General features: G+C 45.7%; 1 protein-coding gene across 4 annotated transcripts in view; it reads right to left on the bottom strand.

Moving 5' to 3' along the window:
• SSH2 (slingshot protein phosphatase 2) overlaps positions 1 to 23,004 on the bottom strand; it is a 105,105-nt gene that overhangs the window by 43,634 nt on the left and 38,467 nt on the right. The window contains exon 1 of one of the 4 annotated variants that reach the window (XM_030027619.2): positions 13,939 to 14,077. The exons of the other annotated variants lie outside the window; for them this stretch is intronic. Coding sequence (XP_029883479.1) covers positions 13,939 to 13,994 — 56 coding nt within the window. The 5' untranslated portion in view covers positions 13,995 to 14,077. Of the gene's footprint in view, positions 1 to 13,938; positions 14,078 to 23,004 lie in introns of those variants that run through there. 4 annotated transcript variants of the gene reach the window in all.

Here is a 23,004-nt window from a genome sequence, read left to right on the forward strand (position 1 = left end):
GTATTAATGAATTATATAGAGGAGAGCAATGTCTGGCTTCCAGTTTAAGCCTTTGCTCCTAGGCAAGTGATGAAGGCACCCGGTTCTCTTCGCACAGAGGCCAGATCTCAGGGCTGTGTAAAGCAAAGTACTACCAGTCACTGATTAAAAAAAACCCCAAAACACAGTAAACAAAAAGCCACCACAACAAGAGGGAAATGGAAAAGGCAAGGATAACTCAGGATTGCTCTACACTGACATTTGTATTAACAGGGTCAGCTGGCAGCACACACAGACAAGTCTAGGCTTCTCTGATATCCAAAATAGAAACAAACCCAGTGCAGAGCAAAACAAGGGCCATGACTTACCGAAAAGGGCTCTGTCACACTGTCAACAGAGGTGACAACATTGAGGGCAGAGAGAGAAAGGGGAAGCGGTTCTCCAACAAAGCCCGTCTCTCACCACTCAGCACTTTTGCAACTTAAGAAACAGCACAAGGAGAAAAACAAACAAAGCGTGGGAACCCACTCCATCTCAGATGTTTGACGCAAACTGCATTTTTAGCAACATCTGCGTTTGTGTCTTTTTTTTTTTTTTTTTTTTTTTAAAGGAACTGTCTACAGGCATTTCCTCTGCTCCAAGGTGGGACTCCCTGGATAGATAATTTAGCTGCAATGACACAGACAGGCATAATCACAGAAAGATCTGCAATGCCAACAGTAACCCGTTTGTACTAACTTACCTACTGATCCCTTCTCACCATAGCCAAGTCATCTTTGCCCTTGCTTTGGTCTCCGATATGGTCATTTGCTGAAGCTGAGCCAAGACAACAAGAAAAACTTACAGTTTGCTAGAAGATACCCAAAAGTGAGGATGATGGGTGTGAATCTGAACTCTAAAGGCATTGCAACGCTAAAGGCATTCCTTTTACTTGCTCCAAGTGAGGAGAGAATTTATGGTAAATTCAGAGAGGGTACAACTTGCAAAAGGGAGCACTGATGAGCACGGTTGTGTCCGCAAGTGAAGAGCAACTTCTTCAGATGCGCAAAACAACCACACTCACAGTTTCAGAGATGGGTTCTAAACAGCCTCACGTCATCCAACACGGCTGTAGGGAATGCTGACGTCCACTCAATACCCCACTAACAGTCTACAAGTCAAGCCCACTACTGGAAAAAACCATCACACACACATGCTATCAGTGCTCCTCTGCCACCAGGATCATTTGAATTGAGCTCCAGAAACGATTTTGCAAACTTCAGAGTCAAAGCAGCTTGGGCAGCCTGGGTACACTGGTGAGAGCAGTGGCATCCTTTGGAGACCGCACAGAAGACGACAGCTCTGGCCTGAGAAACTCATCCCTGCCAAAGATGCCTTGCTTCCAGCTAGGGGAGCAATGACAGCTGCTGTTTGCAGCCAAAGTTTTCAGCCCACGCAGCTGCAACGGGTCTGCACTGTGCTGAAGACAACCACAACCACCTGCAGCATTCCTCTGCCTCCTGGTGCCCTGAGCCTCGCTCTGCAGTGGTGAGCTGACCTTTGGGCTCCTATCAAATGTATTCCCTTGCAGGCAGGGCTGGGATTTATTTGTTGCGGGAAAGCAGACTGGGTTTTGTTTTAAGCTGGACTGCAGAGGAAGACATTTTATAATGTCTGATAGAAGTCAAAGTCCACATGGGTTTCCTGTTCACCCTCACGTACCCCTAGCCTACGAATGAACCAGCTCAACAGCACACAAACTCCTAAATCAAAGGCAACGCGGGCAGACCCCTTGCATAGGCATCGGCTGCCTCCTCACCAGCCCGCCCGGCAGAGCAAACGCTGCGAGCTCAGCGCTGCCTTCCCACCCATCTGCGCACCCATGCCTGCTGCCGGCAGCTCCATATTACGTTTCACAGGGCTGCTGCTCAACGCGTGCTCATACAGTAACACACGCACGCAACTCTCCCCGTGTCACCTCGCTGCCGAGCCCGTCTGCGTCGCTTCCTGCCAGCGCTCGGCAGCCTCAGCGCAGCGGCCGAGAAAGCGAGCAAACGGCCTCGCGCCGAGGTTGGGCAGCTCGCGGGCGAGCGAGATGTGCCGAGTCGCAGAGCTGCTGCCGCCACCGAAACGCAGCACGGGCTGGGACATCCCGCTGCAGCACAGATCATCAGGTAACAATTTATTTCAAGGAATGCGAACTTGGGTGCAGACTGTATGATTCACCACGGCAATGAAGAAGAACGGAGTTATGCAAGGATGGATGCAAGCTATCACACACTGAAACGTACTCTTTTTCCACGCAGCACAAATAGCAAAAAACTTTACTGACTCTCTACCTTGCTATACAACACTAAGGGAGTCCCAGCAAGCCACGTGTTGGGTGGCCCATGGTCAGCCTCCAAGGTGGCTTCAGAGAATCCACCCAGAGAGAATGAAAAATATTCCAAAAAGCAACGGCAAAACAAGTTGTGCAAACAAAGCTCTGACGTGCTCTGGAATTCGAGACTGAAGATATGCACAAAATCATTTTTTTCTACAGTCCTGGCAGTTCACGTACTAGAAAGGGGGTGACTAACACAATTAGGATGCTTATTAAGAAGTCGGGGCACTTGGTGTTTACAGAAGAAATTTGATTCTATGCACTTTTTTAAGCAAGAGACCCAAACCGGAACCGAGACCATGAAAGGAATTTGTTTTACGTGATAGTCCCCAAAGGCTTCCAGGTCTCCAAGTCAAGACATTCCCAGATTAAAGCCCTACACAACATTCTTCTTGCACTATATACTGTTTAAACATCCATGGACTTCAGTGCATACCATCGGGTTCACAGAGCAGGACAGTTATACCCAAGAGAGCACTCTGCACTGTTTTACCACCATGTGCCGCACTCCTACCAGCTCAGTCTGTCCAAAATGAGCCAGCTGCTGTGGTATGAACAAAATGCTTTTACAAATATATTCTTAAAAACACTTCAATCAACATGACAAAACTTCATAAGGAGAACCTATTGCATCAAGGCTCAGAGGAAAAAAAAAAAAAGCTTTTTGATCAGTTATCTCCAGAAAGAACACCCCTCTGACTGACATATACTTATCTTTTTTTCCTCTCAGAATTAACACGGTCCATGTTGATCATCTTTAAACCACACAATCTCCTCTGCCACCAGAGTTCGAAAGCATTGCCATCATACACAGCACACTTCTTTTTAAACCTTAAACAACAGCTGACACATCCTTGAGCAGTTGGTTAACAACCGACAAGCCTGAAAGGCCTCTCCACACTCCGTTTAAGTTAATTATAAAATATCCTGTCTTAAACGTATGTTTACTCCGATCTCCCTGCACGTGCACGATTCATCGCTGTCACAGACCTGACCATGTTTGGCCTGACTGGCAGCGCCCTGCAAGAAGGACCCCATGGCTTTAAATACGACTGTAACACAAGTCACAAGAGACACGCTAAGGTCAACATACTGTCCCTCCCCGCAGCAGCCAAGTCCAGGGGCACCTATATTTAGACAAAGTATGTCCGGCACTTTAAAGATGGAAGGAGACCACTGACTTGCCTGAATCACCGCCAGTGCTGGCCGTCTCCCCGAGATGGGGACAGTCTGACCAGGAGCTGGCAAGTGCCCTGGCACCCGCTCAAAGTAGGGCGCCCTGCGCACCCAGCACAGCCCCACACCCTCCCCAGCGGCCACGGCTCCCCCAGGCACAAGCCCAGCCTCAGATTTGGAAAGGGCAAAGCAGCCACAGCCCGGGTGCGGACAGGTTGAGGAGGACATTGCTCCATCGCTTCTTCTGCTGGTTATGGTGGAGGTGGCCAGCAGCGAGCGTGGCTGCGGTCAGCCGGGGAGCAGAGGTCCTGCCGCCTTGTGAAGCGGCACCGTGCCAGGACTCAGCTCTGCAACCGCCCTGACGCCCGGAGCAGGGCATGGGATGGAGGAATTACGCTGGGGAAGCAGCCTGGCTCTGATCGCAGCCTCCTTGCCTGCCCTCAGTAAATACATTAATGGACCCCTGTAAATAGAGCACCAAAACAAGGACCACTCTGTCTCCACACAAAGAAATCAATGCTGAATAATAAGCCTTTTCCTCTGTGCTAAAAAGAAGCAGATGCTTGTTTACCAAAAGCATCAAAAATCATCAAGAGGCTGTTGGATTTGACTCGTAAAAAATAGAAGGAAGTTATTTGTTCAGTATTCTAACTTCTGCAGCACTCAGCACTTTCAATTTTCTCTCATTCTTACCGCATCCTCCCCATGCACGAGGGCTATTTGATCCCTAAATGACAGTTTCCAGCAGGAACAGTAAAATCCGTTTAGGACTGACTGTCCCTTTAGATTAGCAAAACAGGACAGTCAGCGGTAACCAGCAATGCGAGATGGTTTGTGAACTGTTTCAGAGAGAACGGCCACGTGCCAGATTTCTTTCAATAGGTTTTGATTTGAAATTGGAAGTCACAGGGAGCTTTACCTGTTGTACTGATATGGCCCGTAACCAGGCTATTGATCTGCTCACCCTTGCAAATATGCCAGTGACTTCGAATAGCAAAGCCACAATTAAGGGAATACAAACTTTAATGTGGCTGTAAATGATAACTTCAAATTTTAATCAGTTAGTAGTGAGAAAACATCAAAGACAAAGGATCAGAAACATTTTATAGTTGGAATAGTTTCATGGATTCTGTGTCTTTTCTTCAATCCAAGGCAACACTTAGAAGGACAGTCCTTAGCATAAGCAAGGTTAATACAAACTTCAGATTTAATTTAAAGTTGCAAACCAAAGAAGAAATACAGCATCACTTTGGGTTAATTGACCCAACGCTGCGGGGAATGGGGTAACTCAGCCTTTAAAGACAGGCTGCTCCCCAGCAGATGGGTGAGACGCTGCCTCGTCCACTGGTGCTCAGTGCACCCAGCCCTCCCCTGTACAGCACACCTACCCCGGCAGAAGCCAAGAAAAGCACTCCAATGTTTTGCTGGTGTAAGTGACAATCAGTCTCCGGAGCCATCAGGAAAAGCTCTCTAAATCAGACCGTGAGATATAATTATGATGCATTTCAAAATGCAGACTCAGCATCACTTTCCAATCCAACTCTTCCCCCCGCGGATGTAGCAAGTTCTTCCTGGAGACAACATCCCTTGTGACTCTGCTTTTTCTTTTGGCGCTCTGAATAGGGATCAGCTTACCAGGAGTCCTTTATTCCTGAAATAATTTCCATTAATCACTCACCATATACCACTTTAAACAGAAGCTGACAGACTGTGGGATGTCTAACACCACCGCAGCATGTCCCAACTTAAATGCTGAAATGAAGGGCAGCCCAAGAGGCAAAAGGAACCAGGAGATTTTGAAGTAGCAGACAAGTGAACTTCTTCAAACTGTTCCTAAGAATTGCAATGTTTTTATACAGGTATTTTAAATAAAAGCGGGGAAGCAGTACCACTTGAACCATCCACTCTTCATGATACCTGCTCACAAAAAAAGTAAATAAAAGGAGACAAAGCAACGTGCATAATTTTGAAGCATCACCCTGCAGTTTTGCATTTGTGATTCCTCAGTACAGGTGCAAATTAACCTACTCTTTTAGCACCTTAATGTGACTTTCAGATAAAGGAGATGTCAGCGCTTAACTTCAAAATGCATTTTAAGGATTTTCTAACTCAACATAAAAACCCTGCAAAGTTTCGCTGGCTAAGACTCAGACCAGAAACACATTAAATAAAGTTTTAATTTACAAGAGCTTGAATTCCAAAGAGTAGGGATTCCAGATGTGTTTATCCCTGCAAAAGTCGGGTGCTAAATTTCACCAGAATTAGCACTTTAGGAAGTTTGGCAGCCAAATCCAAATCTAGTGGTTAACTCAGGTCTTCGTATTTCCTAAAAGCATGCAAACCCCTTTAAAAAACACACATTAAAGCAGAAAGACCAAAAGAATACTAAACGCTGCTGAGTATCACAAACCCAGAGAAGTCTCTAACAAGAACAGAGTGTACTTTGGGAAAAAGGCTCTTAAACAGCTTTTAAAAAGGCTCTAGAACAGATATTTGCTTAATTTCAAGCTAGAGAACCTCTCATAAAACATTTCATGACGTACTCGAAAGAACAAAGGACGAAAAAGTAACATTACAAGGGTGTCAAGGTTTTTGCTCTGGTGACTGCGCTGGGAAAGTTGGTGATGTCCTGCCCCATCTCCTTTACGTCCTGCCGAGCAGATGCTGCTCTCCAAAACACAGGCTCCTGGGCTTGCTTACCCACCCTGGCGTTTAGAGGGACGGCTTAGCAATACGCACCGGCCCTGCTCCCATGCACAGGCTGAACGTATTATCACGTAACTCTCAAATGGATGTTTATTCTTCACTTGTCAGCCCTGCTTGTTAATGAGGCACATGCATATTCCTCCATTTGCTTTCTTACAACTTTCTCATCGTGGCAAACCAACAGGAGGGCTAGAGTGGTGCTGACATATTATTTGTTTTTATTTAGACTAACTGGCTTTCAGTCTCTGCAACACAGAGGAATGCAGCTGTTCCACTTTGCGTTTGTTTTTTGATTTCTCCATCTCTTTTTCAAAGCAAACAAAGGAAAAAAAAGCAAACAACCCTAACAATAACAACAACAAAAAAGTCAGTGACCAACTCTTCACACACCACAACACAATGAGCCTTAAAAGAAAGAAAAAAAAAACAATTTGGGGTTCATTTTAATCCAGCATCAAGTCGCAGAAAGCAAGCAGAAGACCAACAGATTAAGTTTTAGAGGAAAAAGATAAGACTGATGATAGCTTTTCCCATCTGTACCTTTGTGCAAATGAGGTTCCCCCTTAAATTATGACCTGACAAATGTATATTTATCTTTTGCTAACCAAAATGACCCTCCTCCAGTCCCACCCGCTGTTTGGAGTCTCTCACGAAACATCGGCAATACACCCAGAATACAGCTGCCGGTGCCCATCTGCCGGCCACCACCTCGATGAGCTAGAGGTGGTAAAGCCAAGACACAGCTAACAACCCACTCCAAAGCATCCTGCTAGGATGCTTTAAGAACGGAGGCTGCAGGGCAACAAGAGGCTCAGCCGAGCAAATTCGTTCTCTTCACGCTAGCGAACAAAGCACAGTGACAGAGGAAATACAGCACAGTTCATTATACACGGTAACACTGGTGTACAGACAATTAAGTCTAAGCTCAGCTCATCTCAACAGTCCTCTGCAGGGGCAGGGGTCCCAACCCACCTGAGGTACGTCGAGACAGCACTGGACCAAGAGATGAACTTCCTCCGACTCATCTCTGTGCCTCCACAAGAGCCATACCGCAAAATTCAGAGGTAACAAATCTGCACTTCTCCAGTGAAAAGCTGGAAGTTTAACAGAGTGTGAACCAAACCCAGAACTGTGCAGTTACTGAGGAGATCACAGGCAGGAGAAAGCCCAGGCTGGTGGGACAATATGGACCTCATTAAGCCATTGTGAGAAGTGTGTGAAAAAACTAAGGACTTCACTACTAAGTGACAAAGATCATTTGTTTAAAAGAAAGGACTAAATCATTTATGGTTCAGCAGTCTGTGGATTTAGCCTACTTGTAACAAAGGTGTTTTGAGAAAAAGCGTACTTCTTAAATGGCTTATTACAAATAAACCCAGAGACCCCAAAGGGCTGAACACAATGTTGATGAGGGCCAGATAAGTACTGGATAAACAGGAAAATACACTGAACGAGGAGCCTGTGGCCTTAATATACCTAGAAATGCCCAAATTTGAAAGGCTGCCAATGCCAAGAAGTGCCGACCCTACATGGAGATCTCACAGGCTGGATTCCTGTATTACCCGCAGCCTTGGTGAACGCTGGGGCACGCCTTAATTTTATCATTCACCTCTACAGGTCTTTCCTTTTCCCCAGCCTCCCTCATCTGCAGGCTGATGTCCTGTGCTGGTTTTGGCTGGGATGGAATTAATATTCTTCATAGTAGCTAGTATGGGGCTATGTTTTGGATTTGTGCTGAAACCAGTGTTGATAATACAGAGATGTTTTTGTTATTGCTGAGCAGTGCTTACACAGAGCCAAGGCCTTTTCTGCTTCCCACCCCACCCCACCAGCGAGCAGGCTGGGGGGGCACAACAAGTTGTGGGGGGGACACAGCTGGGACAGCTGACCCCAACTGCCCAAAGGGATATTCCAGACCATATGATGTCATGTGCAGCATATAAAGTGGGGGGAAGAAGAAGGAAGGGGGGGATGGACGTTCAGAGTGACACATGATGGAGCCCTGCCTTGCTGGAGATGGCTGAACACCTGCCTGCCCATGGGAAGTGGTGAATGAATTCCTTGTTTTGCTTTGCTTGCGTGTGCGGCTTTTGCTTTACCTGTTAAACTGTCCTTATCTCAGCCCATGAGTTTTCTCACTTTTACCCTTCTGATTCTCTCCCCCATCCCACTGTGAGGGAGGCGAGTGAGAGGCTGCATGGGGCTCAGTTTCTGGCTGGGGTTAAACCACGACATGTCCTTAAACCAGAAGGCTTCTCTCTGTCACAAAACATTTGGTTAATCCTACACAACACAGCCATATGTGGCTGCAGAACAACTATTGCCAGTCTCCAGTTACTTCCCAAGCTGCTGAATTCAAGGCCCAGGCACATACGCAAAGCAAAGGGGTGTCTTCTAAATACTTCAGCAAAAGCACAAGCATTCAGAATTAACGACAGGAGTGAATTTTACTCCATGTGTTTGTGGAAATAAGAGTCTTCAGCCAGCTGCTACGAAGCACCACGGCTGGAAACTCAAGTTGCAGATTTGCTCTGTACACATTACATCCATTACACTGGAGAAAAAATATTTGCTGAACGAGTTTTAAGCCCATATGGGCTGATAATTTAAATGCTGTTTGTCAGACTGATGCAGAGGAGACAGCAACTCTGCAGAGCCTGTTGCAGAACGGGATGCAGAATTTTAAACTTTCTGTGACCCCACAAATACTAGTTAGAAGCAACATTTCAAGACTGTTAGACTGAAGTTGTTTAAAAAACAATGAAGTAATATTTTAGCCAGAGGCTCCGTGATAAAGGTAGAAGGAAGTAGAGTCCTGCAAAAAAAATCCCAGCCAGCCTATTCACTGGCCCCAAAAGGTCCTTTTCTCTTGATAATCTCACTTGGGTCCTCCTGCTTTGTAGTCTTTAGAAAAATCCCAAGCATTTCCAGAGACAGGAACATCTGCAGAAGTTTCAAGAAAACACAGAATCTCAGAGGCAACTCCACCATTCACAGCCTTTTAAAATGTGAACTTGGCAGCCCAGCAGCATGGGCTTCCTAACTAAAACATATTGCTTAAAAATGGGTGGTGGTGTGGGGGGTTTGTCCTTGAAACACTAGTTTGCTGCTCAAGTTTTGATTTTATGTCTGATAACCATCTCTGTCTCTCTTCCAACCCCCTACCAGGAAGGATCGGTGAGACAAATACCCACAGCTTCCAGGGGAATAAAAGGAAAAGCCAAACAGGAAAAGTAGTTATGAACAATACAGCCCTGGCTTAGTTAATGATCAACTTTGGAGCACACAGCATACTGCTTTTACCCAATTACCACAACTTACTTGCATAGTTTTTAATAATCAGTGGGTAGTGAGAGGCCTTTTACACATTGCATTTGTGTTATCACAATCAGCAAAGACATAAAAGATGAGAAATCCCCGACGACTCTGCTCAGTCAACAGGAAGCCCATCCACCGTGCTGGGTGAGCTCAGCTGTGCGGAGGGGTGGGCAGGAAGGGTAAGGGGTCAGGTTCCCCCGCCTGCACATTCACATTGCGTCCTTGATGGAGTACGAGGCTGTCTTCTGCAGTCATACAAACCCTGAGCGCATAATACACGCTTAGATGGAAAACAGAACTGCAATAGTCCATACTGATCCTACCAGGCCCTACGAGAGATGAAGAACTAATCAACTTGTTTCTGTATTTCAAGCACCTCCAACCAGAGTGACCCTCAGCCCATAAAGCAACTTCAACTAGAGCTGAAAGCGGTAACTGGAATCACTCTGCTGATCTCCCGCTCATTTGAGCAGCTGTTTCCAAGCATCTCCTCGTCAACTCTTAAATATCATCGACTCTCAGCACAATGGTAAAATACTCACAAAGCTACAGCACTTACAATGGCACAGAGGCAATTAAAGATTTCCAATAACACGCTGCTTGAAGGACTGCATTCTAATTGCTGAATGGTCAAGGTTTTTGGCAGCAATAACATTGTGAGCAGATAAAAAGGTTGTAATGTTTCCCACACAATAAATAAATAAATAAGCAGCTCTCCAAACAATGGCAACAGCAGCCACGCACCTACCTAAGTTCCTGACTTGCCACTTGGCATAATTTAAAATTAGACGGTCATGAAATTTCCTAGCATAAAGGCCATGGCCGCATGACAAAGGTAAATGAATGGGGTGGGGGAGGACAAGGGCCAAGGCAAACTAGGCACAAAGACAGGTTGCAGCAAGGAGGCGGCAATACAATGAGACTGAATTACCCGGTGTTGTAATTTAGCGTACAGTTTGTAATTACCTGTACAGCCTGTAACTTCCTCTTACGTTGTAAAGTGTTGTTTCTTCACACTGCGCAGAAGAAGGGTTGTCACTTACAAGAAAACTGATTATGTGAGAGAGCAATAGGCTGCTAAGCCAAGTCTGCAAGAACATTCTGTGGCTATCTTTAACCTTTCACTGAAAATAATTCTGTTTAACTTGTGGGTTCTACTTTTTTTTTTTTTTTAAAGCTCCAAGATATACACACAACACTGTGAAGAAACTATCTATTCTAGCTCTCCCCCCCACCCCAAGTTTTAAAATACTTATAAAAACTATCAGTTAACATCTTATAATAGAAAACAGACTAGTATGAAGCAAGTACGAGAACCATGGAAAGCAGCAAGCGTATTCATGTTTTTAGATCCATCTGGCTCCCAAAGTGTTGGAGGATGAAGTAGTAAACAGTATCGGAGTGCTTTAACACGTGCTCAGCGTGAGCCCAGGGAAGGCTCTCACTGCTGCTTTGCAGAAAGGAAGCTGAGGCAGAGACAAAAGTATTTGACCACACAGAAAAATGCACAAAAATGCCAGGGGGATGCGGGCACCAAGGCTAGGCAGTTAATTCTCAGGTTCCATCTGCATCTTCAGGCCCCACTCCCTTGCCGAACACCAGCCTGGTGGGACTTGGCCACAGTCGCGCAGGAAGGATGTGGCGCAGCAGGGAGCAAGAGCTGGGTCTCCCCAAATCCCATGCGAGCGCCCTGATCCCTGGATAATCCTGCTTTGCTACCGAGATAAAGAGGAAAACTGAGCGACAGAGGAATCTGGCATTATCACAGGGACACGGAAAAAACACTTCAGGGGCACTGACAATGAATGAGATACCTAAAACTTGGCCAAAGGCAGAGGAAGTGACTGCAGGCAGGAAGAACTGATCTATGGCAATTTCTCCAGGTTTCTTCTGTTACCAAAAATTCTTTGGTATTTGCAGGCTGTCTGAAGTTTTGCTTTTTTCTTTCTATCTTTCCATCAGCTGCCTTAAAGTTTTAGTAGACCAAAGTGAATTTTGAATCCTACACACAAATAAACTAGTAAATCAGCAGAATTCCCACTAGGTTCAATGAGAGTAGCAAGACTTTCTGGAATGAGTTACAACTATAAATTCTGAGCATTTTGATAAACACAAGTCTCTCGGACATTATTTGAATCCTTGTGAACCTGAAATGAATTAAACCCTGACCAGCTGACTACATTACTGACTAAAAGCGTCAACACAAGAGTAATTTCTGCTGATCTCTGAAAGTCAGAGCTGATTAGCCAAATACATCTACTAAAGAATACACTGAAACAGAAGTTTCTGATAACATTTGGGTCACCACTGCCCTTCCCATTCCACAGAGAACACATTTTTAGCACAGCAAAACACCCAAATCTGGATTTTTAGGTCTTGCCCACAATTAAATAAGGACATCCAATATTAAACTGCCTTTGCGAACTTGTGAATATAAACTCTAAAACAGGTCTTTATTATACCATCCTGAAAGCCACAGCACCGTTCTGATTGAAAATGCTATCAAAATTTTAATCCAGTGCTCAGCCTTGTGCAAACGTTTATGCATGGGCCAAAAGCTCTGTCATTCTCATGCTTATTAATCTTTCCTTCCAGGAGGCAAAGCACAGCATAAGCTCCTCCGATAACTCAGTTATCTCTCTCCCCAGAAAAGGAATGGGTGGTCCTTCCAACCAAGTGGCCATTTAAACTACTACTAGATACAACACCACAGGGCTACATGCGACTGAGGGAGCAGAGACGAGCAGTATTTCCCCTTTCTATTGATCCCTTTCCATACAGTCTCAAACTGTGGGTTAAGTGTTTGAGAGTGTATAAAACAAACATCTTGAAAGCACTTAAATTGTTACCTAGCTACCTAATATAGCTCGGTAAATCATCTTGAGCTCTAAGGAAATGTTTCAGCCTACAGTAGGTTGAGTTTTTCTCCACAATTCCAGAATTGCCGCTACTTCCCAAAGCCCAGGGCACATCCAATTTGCATCCTTGCTTCCACAGAACAGTTCAGATATATCACTGTTAAACCTATGTTATCAGCAATCACAGGGAAAGCCATAATGTTTACAGGCAACACTGCAAGCAGAAAAAAAAATGACTAATTACCAGCCTTTTGGGTTGAGTATGAAAGGCTCAGAGAGACTTAACTAAACTGATTACCAACTACAGCAGTGATTACTAATGCTGAAAAAAGAGGCCACAGAGTCTAGAGACTTATTTCCATATCAAGCATAAGCAGGGCTATCTACTAAAGACCTCGCAAGTGCAAGGCAGCTCAATTTCTAGCAGGAGCTTCTTGCGACAAGAACACAGTTCCAGGTGGGACCCAGCATTTTATCCTACTATCTTGAAACCTTCCACGATGTTTCCAAGAGATAAAAAAGCCTTTGGCTTCTTTAAAGAAATATCAAGCATGACTAGACCGCAGGACTATCTCTCTAAAAGCCTTATCTACCACCCCATAGCAGCCATTTCCCTCCTTAATCCTCCCAGCCAAACCCCACAACTCGGGCAGTCACTGTTAATTGTCTACAAATTAAATGATTATTTGTATCTGCATTTCAAAGGGGGGTGTGCAGCTGGAGAGACTGATTTTTTCAAGCCGCTTTGTATGGGGTACAGAGACACTCCGCACTTCGTAGCTGCCCAAGACCGGCAGTACCTAAAAACCGGCATCGGCTCACGTCTCCCCCTCATGACCTGCAGGTCCCGAGTGTCAGGTCTCAGTCCTGCTCCCATTGCACCGAGCTGAAAAAAACCAACCCAACCAACCCACCCCAAATCCGCAGCCCCTATCTGCCACCTTGCGATAAGCCAAAACAGGAGATCAAACCAAGGGGCTAATCTCTACTTTAAGCCCCAAAGAGGGCCAAGGTACGTGGCCACGGGAAGCCTGCACCTCACTGCCACCGCACAGCCCGGCTGTGTGTCTGCGGGGGGCGGCGAGGGGAGCGTGCTGCAGCCCGGCCCCGGGACGGAGGAACCGGCGGCTCCGACGAGAGGAGCCCCGAGTTGCCCTGGGCAGCTACTGTACAAAGACTTATCGAAGCGCTTGGCTGGGACCCAGAGTTTTTGTAGGGGAGGAAAGAAAGAAAAGAAAAAAAAAAAAAGGTAAGTCAGCGGTAACGGAGAAGCGGGCAGCCCTGCGGTGCCGGTGCCCCCCCTCCGCAGTCCCGCTCCCGCCGGTGTGCGGTGCCGGCTCCGCGGCCGGGGGAAAGTTTGCCCGAAGGCAATCTGCGGCGGAGCTAACGACGGAGAGCGGGGAACGGGCAGCCCAGTCGACCGCCCGGCACACCGGGGAAGAGAAGACCCGTTCGGAGCCCGGGCAGGCGGAGCGGCACCCGAGGCGCAAGCGGGAGGAGAGATTTGCCGGCCGTTGCCGGTTCTCTCCCGGTACTCACAGCTGAGCGATGGCGCCCTGGGAGATCACGGCGTTGTCGGAAAAGTAGGGGATCATCGCGGCTCCCCGCGGAGGCGGCCGCCCTGCCCCGCGGCATCGGGAGCCGCCGCCGCCCGCCGCTCTGCCCCGCGGCCCGCCGCGCTCCGGCCGCCCCCCCGCCCAGTGCGCAGGAGCGGCCCCGGCAGCGGGGCGGGACCGCGCCAGGCCCCGCCCCCGGCCCGCACGTGGCGGCGGGCCGGCAGCGGCGGGGCCGGGAGCGGGCTCCCGGGAGCGGGCTGCCGGCGGGCGCTCCCCTTCGCTCAGGGACCGGGATTTGGTCGCCGGTTCCCCCAGCAGGGCGAGAAAGAGGGAAGGGGGCCACTGGCGAGCGTGGGTGCGCTAGTTTGTTGTATTTTTTTTTTCCTTTTTTTTTTCTAGGCCAGAACAGCCGGGGAAGGTTGCAAACTTTGAAACTAGGTTTGAAGCAGCACATCAAAAAGATTTTTTTGCAAAAGGCAGGCAGCGACAACTCGGGTGCTTAGGAAATGACCTTAATTTCTCTCCTGCAGGAGACGGGGGGTGAAAATAGTTCTCGGCAGTAACTTTCATGTGCAGAGACTTGACAACTCATTTTCTGCCAAAGGAGAAGAGAAGCAGCTGCCTTTCAATGCTATTTAATCTTTAGCTCCATCGCCCCTCAAGAGGAAAGGAAGAAAGGAAGTTCATTAGAACAAAAATCTTGTCCTCTGGCTCCTGGGAATTCAGATGGTACACCACAAGGGAAACTTAATACAGTTTTCCACTGGATAGAGTTGGGGGGCAGCTCGCTCAATCCAGTCCCGCACGCAGGACAGCCCCAAAGCAGAAACTCTCTATTCCAGATCTGCCTTCTCCAGCCCTTGCACCAAGCAAGCAGTTTAACTAAGGAGTGTGGGAAAACAACCGAGAAATCTTGGAAGCTAGCTCAGTTTTCTGTTTCCCATAGGAATGCAGGACATCCCAGCACAGAGGGACACAAATAATACACTGTTCTTAAGCCGTCTGGTGTGGATGGCACATGCTCAGACCTAGTAACAAGGCACAAGTGAGCTGACAGTGGAAAATGTAAGTTTAAACACTTGCACTTATTAATGACACCTACTCCATAGCAAAAAAATACTGCCGGCGCATCACTGCAGAACTGCCCCTACGATGAGACAGCAGAGCTAGAAGCCAAAAGAAAGCTTTGTCTAGGGTTTATTTCTAACTATTAACTAAAACTTTCAGAGAAGCAGAGAGGGGTTTAAAAAAAAAACCAAAACCAAACCCAACCAGACAGCATGACAGCAACTGCTTCAGGTCTGAGACTTCATAGGAGCAAAATAGACACTTGTCTGAAAGGTCTCAACCATCCCCACTTCAGGGACTCACAGAGAAAGGGACAAAGCAGCAGAACTTGTGTTTCTGCAAGTTTTGTTAAAATATGGTTTGGTTACATTAATATAAGCAATGTCATCTTATATAGCCAAGAGCACATCTCTGGTAATGGCTTCTCACAGCTGTAAAGAAAATGCAGTGCCAGCTTGCTGCAGTGCCAAAAAAAAATATCATTTTGTTAGGCAGAAATGAAGTCAGTTGCAAGAAGCAATGGAAAAATCAGGACATTAGAGAAATGGAGGGTAACTCAATCCTTCCAGAGGTCAGGAGACTGGCAAGAACCTCATACTCAGTAGTAACACACACCACACATTCATAGACTGAAAAACAAACCCAGAACTTCTGTTCTATTCTAATTAATAACTTAAGGGCTTTATTCAAGCATTGTAGAAGACTAAATGCACTTAGATACTGTCCAGACACGTCAGATTTCTTACACGCATTACAAAGACAAACATTACAAAGGCAAGCCCTTAAAAACTGCTGAAAACAAGTGCAGTGATTAACTACAAGCAATACTCTTAAAGCAGCTACTCATATGGATAATAGATTTGTAAATTAATTAGTCCTGGATTAATACAATCATCCACTGCATCTCCATATGCTAAGAGACCAAACAATGATAGAAATATCCCAGCTTTTTTCTTCTTGAACCTTTAGAAAACAGGAGTAGGAAATCCTCAAGTAAGTCCATATATTGAAATCTGCACTAATAAAAGCTATTTGAACCTGGTTTTGTTGCCATAAAGGTTGGAATACCAGCCTGAGACTGACACTGCGTTCAGGCTACATGTTAGTGAGATTAGCATTTCAGTCCCCACTGTCCATTTGTAGAGCATGTGTTATTTTCATAGTCTGCATTTTAAAATCAGACTTAAGGAGCAACCCCATTTCTTTGTCAAAGTTGCATCCTACATTTAGACATGAGCAGAAGTATTGACCCAATAACCTGACGTCTCAGCATGCAGGAGCAAGGAGCAGGCAGAAAGAAGGGGCTTCGAGGGGATGCACAACAAGATGGAGTTGAAGGCAGCAGGTCACAAGAGAGCCAAGAAACTGTTCCTTGCTGGAAACAGGTGCACTCTGCTGGGACAAATATATAAAGAATTTAAAGTGCACAGAATTGCAGTGATGACAGGTAGCAGTCTAAATCACTACTGTGCTGCAATAGGGCATGTGAGCACAGCCATTAATCACTATATGACAAGATGTAAATAAGTCTGTCTAGGATCTCAAGTGCTTCCCAGCCCAGTGCACGAAATTACACTTTGCTGCGGGGAAAAGGGCACTCACTGCCTGTCCAAGTTCTCGGTCCGCATTTCGCACTCCCCAGGAGGTCACAGGATTAGCAGGGCCATGCCACCTGCTGCAGAGGCAAGCGGTAAACAACACCGCATCTGCACTCAGTACAACACAACCCTTGTTGGGCAGCAGGATTTCATTTAACCTTTGAACACCACACAGACCAATAAACTACAGTTACATATATCATGCAAGACGCACTGTACAAAAAAAACCCCATCCCAAAACCTTTGCAAAGCTAAGCCAGCTATTCCAGCAGCTAGAACCAGTTATGGAAGCATCATGGAAAAAACCTACGATGAAGAGTGCTAAGGATGTCTGGCCAGGCACTTCAAGACGGAGGGAATGCCCACCAGAGCTCCCTCTGGAGAGAAGTTTAAGGGGGTGGGGAGAGAACATGCCTGCACAAATCTCTTGTATTGACTTGTAGTGTTCTGTCTGGCAGACAAAGCTGAAAATACATGGTTTATTCATACAATCATCATCTCCCCCAGTATCTCTCTCAAAGCTATACAGTCACAGTTGCTTGCACCAGCAACTTCAGCTGCCTTACTTTCCTTGTGCATTTTAACATGTTTTGATCTTGCAATGATGTAATAGAGTAATTCTGTGTCCTGCACGGGGCTAGCAGCTTGCAAATGGGATTCTCCTTGTACAGCTGAGGCCTCGGTACATAGGTCACCAGTAAAAAAATGCATGAAGCGCTCTAGTCAGGTTTTGCATTAGGATGCAGAGATTTAACACTTGCAGAAAGCATGCTTACAGCTGGACACGGAGTCCTGTCAGTTCACATAGTCCACATGCAAAGAGGGCATTAATCAAGCTAATGTTTCCATCCAAGATCAACAGCTTAAGGCTGAATTGCTGCTTCTTGTCAGACCACACAACAAAGGTGTGAATGTCACCATATTCCACCCACTCCTATCTCACAGGGGTTTGCCGAGTGTCTGCTCACATGCTAAGATGATAAAATCTGGTGCATGGATTGTCTTATTAGACATGTTCAATTCTTAGCCTACACCGGGGCCCGGTGACCTGTTTTCACTTCAGAATATGTCTGCCAGCAAGACTTTCTCTGGTCCTCTCAGTTCTCACCTTTTGAAGAGCCCTAATGAAGATGATGTATTTCCATAGTCTCTCTAGAAACTTATTCCAGTGGATATGAAGGGTTGGGTATTATTTGAAGTCCATTTGGACTGAACTCCAGGTACTCTCTGCAAAAGCAAGGCATGTTCTTCTCTTCCTCCAACACAGCAGGGTGAACCTGTGGAAGGTACTACAGCTGTAACATTAGTCGTGTTCATGGTAAAGGGAACAGTGGGATGTTGTCAGGTGTAGGAATTTTGGCCTCAATCTATTAGCATCAGTGTAACAGATAAGGCAATGCAGAACCCGGACCCATGTTTTCAGGGGATTATGAAAAAACTCGTGAAGCTGCTGCGTTAGGCAAACAAACCTCCCCCTCACCACCATCACATCCTCTCTCCACAGAGCGATGAGCTACGGCAGTGCCTGCTCAGCCACCTTTACTGCGCATATGGAAAGTTTGTTCTTTACTGCTGGGCAGCTGTTTCCGGTGCCGTTTATGAAAAGTTACAGAATTTTGAAAACAACACGTTGCTGCCCACAGCCGAGCACTGAGTCTTGCACAGGCATTGCCAGAGAGAGCAGAGGTAGCAAGTTCATTTCTGTGTGCGGAGGTGGGGCCAAGGGCTTTGTTTTTCTCACCGGCAGCTATGCTCTATCTTTCCCGACAAAGACAGCTGTCTCAGCATCAGGTCTGATGGGGAAAAAGGGTCCCAAGAGGTAGGTTTGAAGAATATGGTGCCACACCCCAGCTGTTTGAGGGTCAAAGGATCTGATGCCTCTGCTTTTTTGGTGGGAGGTCAGTGAATTCATCCTACTGCTGTGAGAACATGTGGCTTTCAGCAATGAACAGTCTACAGGTGAATCTGAGTCGGTTAAGAGTCCAAACAGATGACTTATCTGGAGAGAGCCTTAAATTAGTAGAGCAAACCTGTAAACAGGTAGAGACTGATGCATTGAGAGCAGCACCTCTCCTGCACTGATCTCCTGCTGCTGCCTCCCCACCTCAGAGGGAAGAACTGATATGTCAAAAGTGTTCTGGCCATTTTTAGCATGGTAGACAAAGCCTACTGCGTTATGTAGTCCAATTTATCAGGAAAACATGAAGCCATTTCAGTAGCAGTGATCATAAACAAGCCAATGCACGCAGGGCAGAATGAGATAGAGTATAGTAAAGAAACAAAGCTTTCCCAGGGAGTAAGAGGGATACCACCCACCAAGGCAGTGCTTACATACACCAGCTTTATTACACACAGTAAGGGAAATTTAACAAAGTAATTATAAAGGAGCCTGTATCTAGTTTAAAAAAAAAAGAAAAAAAAAAGAGGGGGGAGGCAGGATCAGGGAAAGCACGCAAAACCATACTTGAATCCTGAAGAACCAGTCAGAACAGGAAGCTACATTCTAAATTTGGTTATTTAAGCTGTCAAAGAGTATTTCTGTTTCCAGTTCTTGAGCAAAGAAATCAGACAGGCACAGGGGTAGGGCGATAAGCATCACAGAAAGAACAAAACCCCACTTTTAAAGCCCGTTTGGTCAGCTGCCCATCATGATCAATGATTAGGCTTCTTAGCTGAGAATTCAACACCTATTTTGCAATATTATCACTTCATTAAACCCTTCCCTCACAAACCACACACCCAATTGTTGTACAGTTTACCTACCTTTAAATCTTAGCGGGTCTGACACAAAGAGGTCAATGCTCAATTACACCCGTTTTACAGAGGCAGAAGCAAAGAAGGCTGAAGGGACCCGAGCAGTGCCACCAGGCAGCAGGGGTAGGAAAAGGGACACAAGCAGCAGTGTCTATCACTCTGGTCTCTCAATCAGCCACACTAATATTGGACAGGAGTAACACACCGTGACATGACTTTTGCTGAAAACATCTTCTCCCACAGCCACCTTCCCCTGCTGCTTTCTGGACAGCTGCCTTCTCCGTGCATTCAAGCAATTCAAGAGGAGCTCTGAAGAAACTAGTTCTTCGGATGCAAAAACTACAATGCATTCTATTTGCACAGCAAAAAGCTCTCCATGCAAACATCTACATCACTACTAAAAACTTAATCCAGACCCTTGCAAACTGTTAAAGCACTACTCTAAGTCCAGCAAGGAAGAAATATGCCTGAATGACATGTCTGAGATCATAAAATAGGTAATGTGTTATTTCAGTGACCTACGGAAAAGAAAGGTCTAAATCCTCTGAACTGTCAAAAACACACCCCTAATTTTATAAAGGACTGTTTTTGATGAAAAGTTACTAAAAAGCTGAATGGCAACAAGTCCAGAAACCCTGGCCCAGATTCTCAAAATACATTTATGTGCCTGAAATCCACGCAAAGCTGAAAACTCTGAGGATTCATGTTTAACTGTGAAGGTGCCCTACCAGGAAAGGACCAGAACGGCTATTTTGGAGTTTCCCTTTCTATTTACAACAGGAATCTTTCCTTAACTTAGATTCCTGTAGCTTAGAGCACCTGGTTCATGCTCAGCAGGAGACACAAGCATGTATGGAATCCTTATGGCACCTCCTGGTCAGCCCCTCCTTTGCTAACCTCTGAAGAAGCAGCACAAGTGCATGGGGGCAGCTGTTCTGGGCTTGCTCTGTGCAGAGCAGACCCTTTTGATAGCTGAAGGATCTGACCCACCTTCATTCCTGTTACTTCCCAGTTTGTCTTTGCCTTGCTCCTCGTTCTTCTCTGTTCACACACTTAGAATGACAAATTAAATAAAACTTTTCATAAGCATTCATATTTTGAGCGAGCTCCCTGCTATAGCATCATATGTTTACCTGGTAATTTGGTAATGCAACAATATTAGTCTGCTTGATCCTTCAGCCTGAAGATCACACCTGAAGTCATCTTACACATTATTGTGATCCACAGGTATGTAATCAGACTGGACTGAACATGTTGCAACCACAGACATAGACCTTGCTGTGAACCAGCCCTGCAGATACCTGTTACTAATTTAATAAACCCAAATTTTACTACAAATGCTATACCTTTGCTCACAGGTTGGTGATAAAATACCTGGTATTCAAAAATGAAGACTACAGATCCACTATAATGAATTGTGATATGTGGCCCATGGAACTTTTTCTGGTGGTCAGCATAGCTGGCAGATTAACAGAACCATTCTTTATCTCGGTATTACATTCTCCACAAGCAGCTGTAGTAAATGCCACAGAGAGGCTAAGCTGTCACTGAAAGGCAAGACAGAGAGATGGACAGACAGGAAACACATTCTAAAGATAAGGTTCATACTACAAAAGCTTAGTAATCTCTGGCATGGATAAACACAAGCTTTCCTGTACACCACACATACAGTCCCCTCTTACTCAAGATCTGGAGTTAACAAACTGTCTTGCACACCCATTAGAAGATCCAGCTACCGTTCAAGTACCAACAAAGTAAATGTTTGGCAGCTACAGCAGCAAGCAAAGGAAGCACAAGGAAGGTTTAGTTGCTAGAACTCACAGAGCATGGTTTTTGGAAGTCTCTTGTAACACCAGATAGGCTTTAAGGATAACCAGAAATGTCAGGAGCCTGCCACAGGAGCACCAAATGGCAATGATATACATCTCCAAAATTCACAACAGACACTTGATGATGCAGATTCACACATCTCAGTGTGGACTGTAAATGAGCCTTCTGAAGTGCAGTCAATTTGGCATCACAGAATCAATCCCCTCTTTCTCCCAGAGACTAGCACGCATCTGCCGTAACCCTCAGGTAGGGAGAAGCTTACAGTGGGTGTCAGTTTAAAAATCAAACAAGTTGGCTTACAATTTATTGAGCTGTTGCCCCATACAGGGAAACACATGCACCAATTCCACTTACTATTTGAAAACAACTTTTATACTGTTACAAACCATAAGTTCCTGCATCAGACTGTGGTCTTCCACTCCTAAAACAAAAAGTATTTACTCGCAGCTTGAAACCTGGAGGCATCTTGGCACATCCAACTGTTATCATGGCAATAATCTGATTTGCCTTCCTTCCCAGTTCACTCCTGGAAGGAACTATTTTGACTAAAAAAACCAAACCAGAAGGTAAGCATAAGGTGTTGGGTTGGGGTTTTTTGGTTTTTTGGGGTTTTTTTTGGTTTTTGTTTTTTTTTTTTTTTTCTTTTCTTTCCCCTTTTTTTTAACACCACCCTCCCATCCCCACCTGAAGAAGGGAGGACAAGCACCTTTTGAGAACACTTTCAGGTAACAAACACTAGATTTCGAGCAGGACCTAATCACTCTCTGTGGCACTTGAAGGCAGTGACAGGCTCCTCAGCTTTACCTAAGCAAATGGACTTCAGTCTGACCAAGCGCCAGGCCATAAAAGTTCAAAGAATTCCTCTGAAGTCCCCAGCAGCCTCGCTAGGCAATACAGCTTACCCAATTTTATATGCAGCAGTTACTGTGCAGACTCAAATGCTGCATTTCAGTAACCAGAGCTGTTTCAAGGCACACAGAAGTGGTAAATTCACAGATAGCGTGGAAATAGAGGCACCATTTCAAACATAAACCCAAAAAGCAATTGGCAGATCCTGACAGCGAATCCAATGCAGACTGCAGCACCGCTGCTGCCCCGGGCCCTGGAGATACAGTTTGTCAGCAGAACAAAGATGCTCAATCCTTGCAACCTTGGCACAGAGCACACAACACCTTAATGTCAATAGGTCAGTTAGTGTAAACACAACTCAAAGCTCAGTACACGTGCATTTTAGGTAAGTTTTAAGAACATTGGGATGATGCAAAGAGATTGTTAACACAATCCATTAAGAGTGTATTCAGCATGGCAGCAGCACGTCTGGGGACAGGAGAGATGCACAGGCCAGCTAGCTGTACAGCCTCCAGATAGTCCAACAAAAATGTCTAGAAGGTAGCTATGAAGGTAATAAATGTAATAAATAGATTGTTCAGGACATCTGCTTAGGCAGTATTCTGTCTTAGTCCCATTAGCCAAGGGTTAGACAGGTGACAAGGACTGGCTCGATCAGGGACTCCAGAGCAAGAACTTGGACCCACATCAAAGGTTTGCAGATCTTGCCCATAAACTGCAAGAATGGTCACAGCTACGGCAGGGTACAGAGACTCTCCTGGGCTTCCCCCAGAGCAGGGCTTGGGTGCAAGAAAAAAAGTTCCAGAACCCAAGCTGGTTTTCACCCATTTGCTCAGCTTCATGTATTTGCAGTATTAATTTGCCTTGGTTTTTAGTAACAGATATAAGTCTTTATAAAAATTAGGTCCGTGTTCAGTATACCCAAGTACTTTCCTGAAGTAGGAAAACAA

The sequence above is a fragment of the Aquila chrysaetos genome, chromosome 10 (genome assembly GCF_900496995.4).
Source record: "Aquila chrysaetos chrysaetos chromosome 10, bAquChr1.4, whole genome shotgun sequence".
NCBI lineage: Eukaryota > Metazoa > Chordata > Aves > Accipitriformes > Accipitridae > Aquila > Aquila chrysaetos.